Source organism: Squalius cephalus (genome assembly GCF_949319135.1).
Source record: "Squalius cephalus genome assembly, chromosome: 15".
Lineage (NCBI taxonomy): Eukaryota > Metazoa > Chordata > Actinopteri > Cypriniformes > Leuciscidae > Squalius > Squalius cephalus.
Genome location: NC_137136.1, coordinates 1,132,749 through 1,146,392, shown reverse-complemented (window position 1 = coordinate 1,146,392; position 13,644 = coordinate 1,132,749). Strand labels below are relative to the sequence as shown.

The 13,644-nt window shown below is 34.4% G+C and overlaps 1 protein-coding gene across 2 annotated transcripts in view; it reads left to right on the top strand.

Moving 5' to 3' along the window:
* Positions 1 to 13,644, top strand: part of csmd3a (CUB and Sushi multiple domains 3a) — a 331,891-nt gene that overhangs the window by 195,374 nt on the left and 122,873 nt on the right. For both annotated transcript variants that reach the window (XM_079894353.1, XM_079894352.1), the window contains exons 35-39: positions 3,742 to 3,866; positions 4,598 to 4,694; positions 8,137 to 8,241; positions 11,468 to 11,586; positions 12,931 to 13,000. In XM_079894353.1, the coding sequence (XP_079750479.1) occupies positions 3,742 to 3,866; positions 4,598 to 4,694; positions 8,137 to 8,241; positions 11,468 to 11,586; positions 12,931 to 13,000 (516 nt within the window). The remainder of the gene's footprint in view (positions 1 to 3,741; positions 3,867 to 4,597; positions 4,695 to 8,136; positions 8,242 to 11,467; positions 11,587 to 12,930; positions 13,001 to 13,644) is intronic.

The window sequence follows — 13,644 nt, the reverse complement described above, 5'->3', positions numbered from 1 at the left end:
AAGTTGCTGTCTAATTTTACTCCCAGGTCTTTATCTGTAGAGGATGAAGATGAAGGACATCCTTCTAAATACAAATTGTATTCTAATAGGTTTTGTGTACAGGGTTTTGGTCCAATAAGTATTACATGAGTCTTATCGGAATTTAATAGAAGAAAATGACTGGTCATCCAATATTTTATATCTTTAACACACTCTGTCAACTTAGCTAATTTAGAGAATTCATATAGTCGTGGTGAAATATATAACTGAGTATCACCGGCATAACAATGGAAACTAATTCCGTGTTTTCTTATAATATTACCTAGTGGCAAGGGTGTAACTTTGGTTTGAGAAGTTGGGGGGAAACAAAATCTGGGAACATTTTTTCGATTTGAATCCCATAGATTTAGGGACTAATCTAAATCCAAGAAATAATTAAGTTGATTATAATGTTAAATTCTGCCAAAATGAATAGTAGGCTACTAAACTATGTATAACAAAAAGATCTCTTACTTTTTTATTGTTTAATAGGGGCTGATTGCCAAGACTTGAGAGAATCATTTTATAAAGTCAAAAATGTTCACCATTAATGTTTTGTGTGTAAATAAAATTGAAATAACGTGACACCCAATTTCCACTGTAATGTAAAAACAACATAAAGACAGTATATTATAAATAATTGTTTAATAGCATCTTTTTATGAATGAAGGCCAGTATCACTGATATAATATAGCTACTGATGTCTCGATGAAAAAAAATTTCAAACATTTATTAGGCTTCAAAAATATAACAACTTTTATTTTAAGTGAACTTTGAACAATCCTCACATAAACCCATAATAAATGTCATATTTACCTGTGCCCTTCCTGTCTAACAGGTACGAAATAGGCTACATAAATTGAATAAGGTTATCAAATAGTCTGCACTGCATAAATTATAAATTAAATATAGATTAATCCTTATTAAAGCTACAAACGTTATTTAGTCAAGATCAGTGATTAATCTGTTCCCTTTGTTCTTTGGTTAACTTCACTGACAGACAGAATTAGTGGCTGCTGTCACTTTAAGATCTGCCGCTGCTGACAGGATCTCACGCATTTCATTTTCTCATTTACTCTTGACTTTCATTTAAGATTTTATTTAACTCATTTAAGACTGTTCTTGTGAGGATACTCGACAAAACGGACATTTTGGGGGTTGACATGTCCCCCCTGTCCCCATAGGAAATTACGCCCGTGCCTAGTGGCAACATATATACAGTATATTGAAAATAGCAGAGGTCCTAACACAGAGCCTTGCTGCACTCCATCATTTACTGATGTTATCTTAGATTTCCCCCCGTTTAAACAGGCAAACTGGTAACGGTCTGATAGGCACAATCTAAACCACCTTAATGCCTGTCCCTGCATACTAGAGTAATTTTGTAGTCGATCTAAGAGTATTTTATGATCTATAGTGTCGAACGCAGAGCTAAGATCAAGTAAAACTAGCATTGAGATACGGCCTTGGTCGGAAGCTAGAAGTAAGTCATCTGTCGTTTTAACAAGCGCAGTTTCTGTGTTATGATGAGGCCTGAATCCAGACTGAAATAGATATAGAAATAATTTTTTTAGGAAGAAACACATTTGAGCGAACACGACTTTTTCTAGTATTTTAGACATATATGGAAGATTTGAAATAGGTCTGTAATTTGCCGATGTATTTTGATCTAGTTGTAGCTTCTGAATGAGAGGCTTAATAAACTATAAAAAGTACAGTTGTAATCCCAAAGCTGTTGATCCCAAAGTCCACTGGGTTTTAATTAAATAACTTAATTTTCGGCTGTTCGTCATGACTTGGAATATAGTGCATGGGTCATATAGAATACTTTAATGATGCTTTTTATGTTATCCTTAATAACTTGCATTATTAAAATGCTCAACAGAAGAAAGTAAGTCATATAGGATTGAAACAACATAGAAGAAAGTCTTTATTTTTGAGTGAACCGTCCCTTTAAATGGTGAACTTTGCAGTGTCATCTAATAGCCAGTTCTGTATATCCGCTCCAAAGTGTCCGGTTTTACATAGATTGAATTGCTGTCTGTCAGCTAGCTGTGACCAAAAATATCATTATGGTTGCACTTAAGCTCGACAACTCTTCAGAAGATAAGAGTTCTTTCTGCTCAAAGGATCCCCTTCAGTGGGCTGAAATATGAGAGGAAACTTCAAATAGAAGGAGTACGAGGTTGAATAATTGAAAATGAATGCATAATGTGTTTTAAGCAGAGCATGATGAAGCCTATGTGAAAGATGTGCTGAAGCCACATGATAAAGGACAATGGATGTGGAAGAAGTCATTCCAACTCCCAGGACATAATGCATGAAGAAGGAGGAGACATTTTTGATATATATATATATAGCTAGTCCATGTTGGGTCCATGCTAGATTAAAGCAGTTGCGGCGACATTAACATTAATGTGTCGTGGCACTTCAGATCTGCACCTGGTAATGACGTCCCAGTGGAGTTGGGTTAAGATGGGCCGACCCAGGTGATTGTTGGCTGGTTGAAGAACATCATTACACAGAGAAAAAGTGCTTTTGAAAGAAGCTCGTTTTAGAAGGGAAAATATTACGGCTGTACTGTAGTCTGTAATGTTATGTTCAGAAATAACTCTCCTTTTCAGCTCACATCAGTCACGTAAAACATTCCGATTTATTACGAATAGTGTTTCATGTTGACTTTATCTGGTGCTCTAAGTATTTTATTTTATGTTTTAATTAATTTTATTATTTTATATATTTAATTTTATTTGTTTTTATTTATTTTTATTTTCGTATGTATTATTTATTTTATTTATATTATAGTATTATTCACATTATATTAAGATAAGTAATATTATTTATTCTATTATTTTTTATTATTATGACTAAAAATTGTTATATACATTGTTTTTATTTTGCATTTATTATTATTATTTAAATTATTTTCTATTATATTATTATTATAAATAATATTATTTGTATATTATAATTTTTATATATATATATATATATATATATATATACAGTGCAATGCATAAGTGAATACACCCATGCTAAAGTTGACTAAAAAGAGGAATAAAAAATCATATTTTGGAAATTGAACATAATGCCTTAATCTCTAGGTATGGTGAAGGCTATGTGATGATGTGGGGCTATTTTAATTCCAGAGGCCAAGGGAACTTTATCAGGATGCATAGTATCCTAAAAAAAAATAAAAAAAAAATACTTAAAAATAAAAATCTGCCTGCCTCTATGGGAATTTAACATAGGGGTGTCCAGACTTATGCACCCTGTATTTTAAGGAAGAACATTTATTTATTTACGATACATTATTCATTCACAAAGAAAATTGGTGTCCTTAAAGGTTGGATTTTTCCTAATTTTTTAAATTAAGGCATTAAGTTCAATTTCCAAAATATGATTTTTTTATTCCTCTTTTTAGTCAACTTTAGCATGGGTGTATTCACTTATGCATTGCACTGTATATATATTTAATTTAATTTGTTTTTATTTTTGTATTTATTATTAATATTATTGTTATTATTATGTATCTGTTAATTATTTTGATTGACTTGATGTGGCCTATTAAGGTACTTTTTGGCATTTTATTTTATTACTTTATTTTTCTGATGTTCTTTTTCCATAAATTCTCTCCGAAAGCTCTTGTTTCCTTGATGTTGTTTGTTGTTGGCCTCTCTGCCACGTTTACTCAGTCTTTTGTTCCCGAATCCTGTCTTCCAGTCCCGTGTGGAGGAGTTCTGACCGCTCGCCGCGGGACCGTCCTGTCTCCCGGTTATCCCGATCCATACGACAACCACCTCAACTGCGTCTGGAAGATCTTTGTGCCGGAGGGAACCGGGATCCAAGTGAGACAAAACTGTTGTTTTTAAAGCATCTTCAGAATAAACATTTCAAATTCTGATTAGCTGAAGTGTGTTTGATTACTTAACGCTTGCCTGGGGATACAAATATCATCGAGGGAATCACATTATTATTTGCTTTGCTTGATTATTGCACTTGTGAATATTCCATTTTTGCTGTTCTTTATGACTTTTGAAGTTTATGGAGGTGATACTTCATTTCATAGTGATGCAAAAAAGAGAAAAAAAAATCTCTGAATATTATAATACTCAACCAATATGTGTTTTAAAAGGCAGATTTCTTCCTACTCTGTTCTTTACACTGGACATCATGTGCTGAACAAACATTGTGTATCGTTATTCTGCTTCGGCTGAACAATATGCAAAATGATTACCATAAACTGAAAACAACAGAAGAAATGTGATTCATGTTGCTTTAGCATTAGTCATATTAGCCAGCGACAGATTTAACCATTCAGCCTTTGACGTCAACAATGAAAGAGATGAAAGCATCGTTCTTCCCTTATAAATATATTAGCCTTTTACTTGCATGGATATATGACTATTTGCATTTTGCACTGTCTAACATGGCCTTATCAGACCAGAACTGACTTAAATTTATACTAATATTTATGATAGTAAATGACATGCACCAAAATGTTGAAATGAAACATTTCATTGTAATTTATTGGTAGATTTTTGAAGGGATTCAAAGCCTTTGTATTTTATTCCTGTAGATTACAGTTGTGACGTTTTCCACCGAACACAACTGGGACTCGCTGGACTTCTACGACGGCGTCGACAGCAATGCTCCGAGACTCGGGAGTTATTCAGGTAAGATGAAAACCATCTGTTTTCCTCCCTAAGTTTCATATTGTTTTCCAGATAACACAAGAACGTCATGTTGACTTTAATATCTTTTGCAAATAGAACTGTTGCGCTGTTTTTTGTAACCTCATGCCGCCTGGCTTTCATCCGGAGGTTTGTTTTGTCCTCCAACGCACATCAATATTTGAGCTGTCATGGGATATCATGGATCAACAGCTTTATAAGCAGCGGGAGTGAAGTTTCCCCTGGTGAGGCTCTTGATAAAAGAATGATATCAGTGTAGCGCTGACGACTCGATGACAGAGGACTTTTATTTGATTTTAATTTATTTTATTTGTATCAATTTATTTTATTTTATTAACTGTTTATTTTATTTACCAACTTTTTTTGTGCAATATTTATTGATTTATATAATTTATTTATCTTATCTTTCCCAATCTTTTGGCTCAGAAAGGGCTTGTTTACTTGATTTTGTTTGTCGTGCCCTTCTGCCATTTTTAGTCTGGCTTTTTTTTTTTTTTTTTATGATTGGTTGTTTTTTAATCTGATTAATTAATGTTTTATTTTATTTTATTTTATTTTATTTTTTATTTGAACTTTTTCGTGTTTTTTTCCACATCTTTTGACTCAGAAAGGGCTTGTTTACTTGATTTTGTTTGTTGTTGCACTGTCTTTCTGCCTTGTTTAGTCTGGCATTATTTTTATTTTATTATTTTATTATCGTTATAGCATGTTTTGAAATCTGATTTATTTAATCATTGATTTATTTGTTTGTGTTTTTTTCACATCTTTTAACTCAGAAAGGGCTTGTTTACTTGATTTTGTTTGTTGTTGCACTGTCTTTCTGCCTTGTTTAGTCTGGCATTATTTTTATTTTATTATCTTATTATCGTGATTGCCTGTTTTGCAATCTGATTTATTTATTCATTCATTTATTTGTTTGTTTGTGTTTTTTCCACATCTTTTGGCTCAGAAAGGGCTTGTTTACTTGATGTTGTTTGTTGTTGCACTGTCTTTCTGCCTTGTTTAGTCTGGCATTATTTTTATTTTATTATCTTATTATCGTGATTGCCTGTTTTGCAATCTGATTTATTTAATCATTTATTTATTTGTGTGTGTTTTTTTCACATCTTTTAACTCAGAAAGGGCTTGTTTACTTGATTTTGTTTGTTGTTGCACTGTCTTTCTGCCTTGTTTAGTCTGGCATTATTTTTATTTTATTATCTTATTATCGTGATTGCCTGTTTTGCAATCTGATTTATTTATTCATTCATTTATTTGTTTGTTTGTGTTTTTTCCACATCTTTTGGCTCAGAAAGGGCTTGTTTACTTGATGTTGTTTGTTGTTGCACTGTCTTTCTGCCTTGTTTAGTCTGGCATTATTTTTATTTTATTATTTTATTATCGTTATAGCATGTTTTGAAATCTGATTTATTTAATCATTTATTTATTTGTTTGTGTTTTTTTCACATCTTTTAACTCAGAAAGGGCTTGTTTACTTGATGTTGTTTGTTGTTGCACTATCTTTCTACCATGTTTAGTCTGGCGTTATTTTTATTTTATTATTTTATTATCTTATTATCGTGATTGCATGTTTTGCAATCTGATTAATTTATTCATTTATTTGTTTGTTTTTGTTTTTTCCACATCTTTTGGCTCAGAAAGGACTTGTTTACTTGATTTTGTTTGTTGTTGCACTGTCTTTCTGCCTTGTTTAGTCTGGCATTATTTTTATTTTATTATTTTATTATCGTGATATGCGTGTTTTGCAATCTGATTTATTTAATCATTTATTTATTTGTGTGTGTTTTTTTCACATCTTTTGGCTCAGAGAGGGCTTGTTTACTTGATGTTGTTTGGCTGTCTGCCATATTTAATCAGTCTTTTTTCCTTACGCTATAGACTTTTTATTGACTTCCCTGGCTCTTAGTACATGTAGAAGACAGAATGATATCAGTGTAGCGCCGACGACTCGCATCGGCAGAGCCCTCAGAAGTGAACGACTATATTCATTACTTTCCACCGTATCTCTGTATCAGTGCATCAGCCGCACAAAGCAAAATAAATATGCACTGACCTTAGCAGGGCGCCATCCCTCTCAGACAAAACGTTAAGTATTGTTGACAGTTTGACATTTAATCTGCTCGGAGGACAAATGAAAGATTAAAGGAAGTTTGGGATGGAGATGCCTTGTGCATAAAGAAGGTAAAATGGCGTAATAAGCGTCTAAATCTGTCTGAATTCCCCATGAGGTTAAGGCTGCAAGTGTAATGCCTGCATCTATTCGTCACAACCTCTTTAGCACCAAACGTCAGCGTTCGCTCGACAAATATCCCATCATGGAGAATCCAGATCGGCTGGAGAGCATCGCTCTGCTTGATGGAGGTCAGCGCCGGTTCACAGAACTGCTATAGGTCCGATCTGTCTTGTTGTGTGGCCAGATGTAGTTTCAGGATTATTAGGTGAATGTGACCCAACTTTAAAGGTGACATATTATGCGTCTTTTCACAAGATGTGATATAAATCTATGGTGTCCTCAGAATGAGTCTTTGAAATTTCAGTTCAAAATTCCCCCCAGATCATTTATTATAGCTTGTCAAATTTGCCTCTTTTTGTGTCTGAGCAAAAACACGCTGTTTGTGTGTGTCCCTTTAAATGCAAATGAGCTTTAGCTCCGCCTCCGTTCAGAAGAGGGCGGAGTCTTTACACGAGCTTCAGAAACTCCGGCAATAACAGAACAGGCCAATCTCCCTCATCCAGAATCCCAGTATAACCAGTAGCGAGTGCAGCCTTACGGAGAGACTCAGGAAGAGCTTCTGAATGTTAGCGGAGACATTTCTGTAGTTGTTGTGGAGTTACACTGATCATCTCATCATCATGTTTAACTTCTCCACAAGTGTCCACAGTTCCTGAGGTCTTTATAAGACAGCGGTGACATGTTCTGGTCAATAGTGTTCAGTGCTCGTCTGTGCTCAACCACTGAACAGCGTCAGGCTCTGCTGGATCTTCATCAGTGCGTTAGAACTGGTCTCTGTTGGCGCGTGTGGAACCAAATGTCGGCTGGTGTGTGTAAACGTGCAGATTAAGGGCCGGTAATATTATAATAAGATCCCCTTCATACGTCAGAAGGAGAGCGAAATCTGACCGGGTTATTTTATAACATGCTTGCAGAGAAAGGCTCACCAGAACACAGTTACTGGGTTTCACTTTTCACGTTTTCCGTGTTGGTAGAAGCACCGATTATAGCACTGACACACGGGAAAAGTCAGATTTTCATGATATGTCCCCTTCAGTAGATCTAGCGACTCCATAAACCTGCTGACAGATTTGAATGACATCCATAGAAACCTCGTTAAGGAATGTCACAATCCCACCGGGAGCTGTAGGGAACGCTGTGCTGTTATGCCTGTCATACAAACCAAATTTTTTCTAATGCAAACCCCTTCAGGGACGACGATCCCTCCTCTGCTGAACACCACGTCCAACAACCTGTACCTCACCTTTCAGACCGACATGAGCGTTTCTGGAGCCGGCTTTCACCTGGAATACACAGGTATGATGACCGTTCACCTCCAGGGGATCCTGAGCTGGTGAAGAGCTTATAACTAGTGCTGGGCAACCATTAATCACATCCAAAGTCTGTGTTTACATAATATATATATATATGTGTGTGTACTGTGTATAATTATTTTGTATATATAAATACATACACAAATGCATGTATTTATTTAAGAAAAATGTTATTTATTTATATATATATATATATATATATATATATATATATATATATATATATATATATATATATATATATATAAATTATGTACAAATATATATAAAGTACAGTACATGCAAATATTTCTTAAATATATACATGCATATGTGTGTATTTATATATATATATATATATATATATATATATACAAAATAATTATACACAGCACACACACAGATACAGTATTATGTAAACAAATTTTATTTTGTATGGTTAAATAGTTATCGTTTTAGTTATCGGCATCGTTATACTTATCGTTATAGTCAGCTGTTTTGGATGCTAATATAGTTATAATTTTAGTTATATTTATATATTATCGTTATACTTATAGTCAGTTGTTTTGGATGCTAATATAGTTATCATTTTAGTTATATTTATATATTATCGTTATACTTATTGTTATAGTCAGCTGTTTTGGATGCTAATATAGTTATAAATTTAGTTATATTTATATATTATCGTTATACTTATAGTCAGTTGTTTTGGATGCTAATATAGTTATCGTAATAGCTATATTTACAGTTAACGTTATCTTTATAGTCTTATTATACTTATCATTATTGTTATAATCAGCTGTTTTGGAGGCTAATATAGTTATCATTATCATTATAGTTATATTTATACATTATTGTTATCTTTATAGTCTTATTTTTATCATTACACCTATCGTTATAGTCAGCTGTACGACGTAATATAGTTATCGTTATATAACAATATATAACAAAGACTTTATAGTCTTGTTATACTTATCGTTATACTTATTTTAATTACAGTTATCAATATTGCAATATTAACTTTTCAGGAGGTGCTTCAAGAAAACATTTTATGTCAGAGCGGTTCGGCTGACAAAAAAGTTCGGAAATGACCGTGAATTATTGAATTGCTTGATTTATACGAACACCCAACCCGATGTCACACCAATTCGTACGTGTTTTACGAGGTGGTTAATTCGTACGAATATACACAACCTCACTTTTACGAATTCGTACGATTTTTGCTAAATCGTACATATTTTATGAGTTGCACAATTCGTATGAATTTGTACGAATGACCTACCCCTGACCACGCCCCTAAACGAATTCGTATGATTTAGCCACCGCTGAGATAGCGTTGGAAATTTTCGCATGTTAAAAAATAATTACGACCTCACGCTGTGTCAAACACTGCCTCAGAAACTTTCATCCGTCATACAAAAATTCGGATCGGGTTCGATTTTCGGCGTTTTTCGCATCACTGCTTCAAGAAAACATTTGATGTCAGAGCGGTTCGGCTGACAAAAAAGTTCGGAAATGACCGTGAATTATTGAATTGCTTGATTTATACGAACACCCAACCCGATCTCACACCAATTCGTACGTGTTTTACGAGGTGGTTAATTCGTACGAATATATACAACCTCACTTTTACGAATTCGTACGATTTTTGCTAAATCGTACATATTTTACGAGTTGCACAATTCGTATGAATTTGTACGAATGACCTACCCCTGACCCCGCCCCTAAACCTCCCCATCACGCGGGTTTAGACAAATCGTACAAATTCGTACGATTTAGCCACCTTTTACTCACGAATTCGTACGAATTGGTCGTGTGATAGCGTTGGAAATTTTTGCACGTTAAATTATAAGTACGACCTCACGTTGTGTCAATCACGTTTACACACTGCCTCAGAAACTTTCGTCCGTCATAAAAAATTCGGATCAGGTTTGATTTTCTGCGTTTTTCGCATCTGTAGCAAGCGTTTTGAGAGGTGTTTTGACAATTAACAGCCACTGAATGACGAATACGAAATTTCGGACTCAGTGTGCAAAGACCTTCAAGAAAACATTTGATGTCAGAGAGGTTCGGCTGACAAAAAAGTTTGGAAATGGCCGTGAATTATTGAATTGCTTGATTTATACACCCAACCCGATCTCACAGCAGTTCGTACGTATTTTACGAGGTGGCTAATTCGTACGAATATATATACAACCTCACTTTTACGAATTTGTACAATTTTTGCTAAATCGTACATATTTTACGAGTTGCACAATTCGTATGAATTTGTACGAATGACCTACCCCTGACCACGCCCCTAAACGAATTCGTATGATTTAGCCACCGCTGAGATAGCGTTGGAAATTTTCGCACATTAAAAATAAATTACGACCTCACGCTGTGTCAATCACGTTTACACACTGCCTCAGAAACTTTCATCCGTCATAAAAAAATTTGTATCGGGTTCGATTTTCGGCGTTTTTCGCATCACTGCTTCAAGAAAACATTTTGTGTCAGAGCGGTTCGGCTGACAAAAAAGTTCGGAAATGACCCTGAATTATTGAATTGCTTGATTTATACGAACACCCAACGCGATCTCACACCAATTCGTACGTGTTTTACGAGGTGGTTAATTCGTACGAATATATACAACCTCACTTTTACGAATTCGTACGATTTTTGATAAATCGTACATATTTTACGAGTTGCACAATTCGTATGAATTTGTACGAATGACCTACCCCTGACCCCGCCCCTAAACCTCCCCATCACGCGGATTTAGACAAATCGTACAAATTCGTACGATTTAGCCACCTTTTACTCACGAATTCGTACGAATTGGTCGTGAGATAGCGTTGGAAATTTCCGCACGTTAATAAATAAATACGACCTCACGTTGTGTCAATCATGTTTACACACTGCCTCAGAAACTTTTATCGGATCGGGTTCGATTTTCTGTGTTTTTCGCATCCGTAGCAAGCGTTTTGAGAGTAGTTTTGACAATTCACAAAATTTCGGACTCAGTGTGCAAAGACCTTTGATGTCAAAAAACATTTGATGTCAGAGCGGTTCGGCTGACAAAAAAGTTGCCAGAAACCATCGTGAATTAGTAAATTGCTTGATTTATACGAACACCGTAACATCCGTCATGCCTGGTTTCTCTCGCGGGGCTCGTTTACATCTCGCAGTGTGAACGCAGATCAGTGTGCGCTTGTGTTGGTGAACATGCGAGTGTCCTGTGTCCTAAGCAATAGGTTTGGACTCCTGCCCAGAGCCACAGACCCCCAGTAGTGGAGTGAAGCTGGGCGAGCGATACCTCGTCGGGGACGTCGTCTCCTTCCACTGCGAGCAGGGATACACACTGAAGGTGAAGGGAGAATCATAACACACACACTCCTGCACTCGTTTCGGCTTGTTGTGTTGCTTACCTTACGAATTCAGAAGAGTGACAGTCAATCAGAAGGAGTTTGTTTTGTTCAATTATGAGCACTTATTTGTCCCAGAGGTTGATTCTTAAGTAAATAGGATTTAATTTTCCGTTCTCTACTTTTCAAATGCTTTTTTTAAGTGGAGATTTTATTGTTTTTACTCCAGACTTTTGGTCTTATAATACGAAAGTGCATCATAAAATATTAATTGAGATTTTTAAAGTTGATCATCTAAAAGAGTGAAATAATTTTTTTTTTTTTTTTTAATGTGACTCTCTTTTTAGTTCTCTCAATCATTATCACCACAACCAACAATTTCCCACCATATTCATTTTTTTGTAATCGTAATTTTGTAAAAAAAAAAAAAAAAAAAAAAGCCAAAAGTGTGAAAATATTTGTGTGTATTTAGAATCAGTGTTATTTTAGTTTTTATTTGATAGTTTTATTAATATTTTGTATTAGCTTTTATTTTATATTCTTATATTCTTTTTCATGTAAATTTTAACAAAATGTTTAGACATTTCTTTATGTGCTTTTAGTCGTTTTTATTATTTTTTATTTTATTTTTAATATTGCTGCATGTGTAGGTTTAATTTATTTTGATTTTGATTTCAGTTTTTATTTATTTCCAGTTAATAATTTTAGTGCTTCAACTTAATGCTCATTTTCATTTAGTTTAAGTTGTTCAACTAAGCCTAACATTTCTATTTTATTTAGTTCAGTCAACAGAAATGGTTTAAATAGATTTAGTTTTAGTTCATGAAACATTAGCTATGAAATGATCATTTCTCTCACTGTAATTTTGTAAAATGATGCAAAATGTGTTTAGAATGAAAGCATGTTTTAAATGTGATGAACATTTTTATTTAATAGTTTTATTAATATTTTGTATTAGCTTAAAATATTTTTTTAATTATTTTTCATTTAAATTGTAATTAAATGTTTAGTCATTTCGTTATATGCTTTTGTCATTAGTTGCATCAGCATGTTTAAAATGTGATGAAAGTTTTCATGAGTTATTTCAGGAAACAAGACCAGCATTCTTCAGCGATTGCATTTCTACTTTGCTAAAAGTGTTTATTTCTAGAAGTGCCTGTAGTTGAAGAAGTTTGATTTTAAAGTGCAGCTTTTGATTTTCTGCTCTTAGATTTCATTCGGTGCCAAGGCTTTGTTATTTTGTGGCACGTTGAATGATTCATTTCCTACGAGTGATTCATCTTTCTGTGGAATTGGTGAGAGCTTCTTGGAAAAGTCAATATCTTTCTTCATTTCCACCGTTATAGGGAAGTGCGTATATAACATGCATGCCGGGACCCGTCAGACGCTGGAACTACCCCACTCCTCTGTGTCTGGGTACGTCTCACACACACACACACACTCCTCACTGAGAGACTTTATACTGCGCTGCTTCTCGCTAACCTCAATTCTCCAGTTCAATTCACATTTATTTGTATCGCGCTTTTCACAAAACACATCGTTTCAAAGAAAATGCACGAGTCCACTTTACAGTTTACAGTGATCCGTTATCAGAGGCGACTGTATAAGTCATGTATTTCAGAAATGTACATATACAAAATCACAGTTATCGAAAAATTTGTTAATTTAAACAATGTAATGATTTAATAATGAGCGCATTGAAGTAATGAATACTTGTTAACAGATGATTATGACATTTAGAAAGATTTAGCATTGGTGCGTGTTGATTCAGAGTTTGCGTCATCTGAAGTATGATGATATTAATAAGTTATTAATAAGTAAAGATCCTCCAAATGAGTGTGTCCCTGTTAGTTGTGTCATTTCATCTGATTTGCTTTGAGTGTTTTAGCGGTTTCATCACAGCGCTCAGAGATCGCTCTGTTAGAGCTCGCGTTACTCAAATGGACTGTGAAAAAGCTCTCCTCAGGCTAGATCTTTCAGGTCGTGTTCGCTCTAATCTTCCTTCTTACATTCTCTCTTTTGTTGAAATTTATTAGCCTTAAACCTCCTCCTGTCTTATG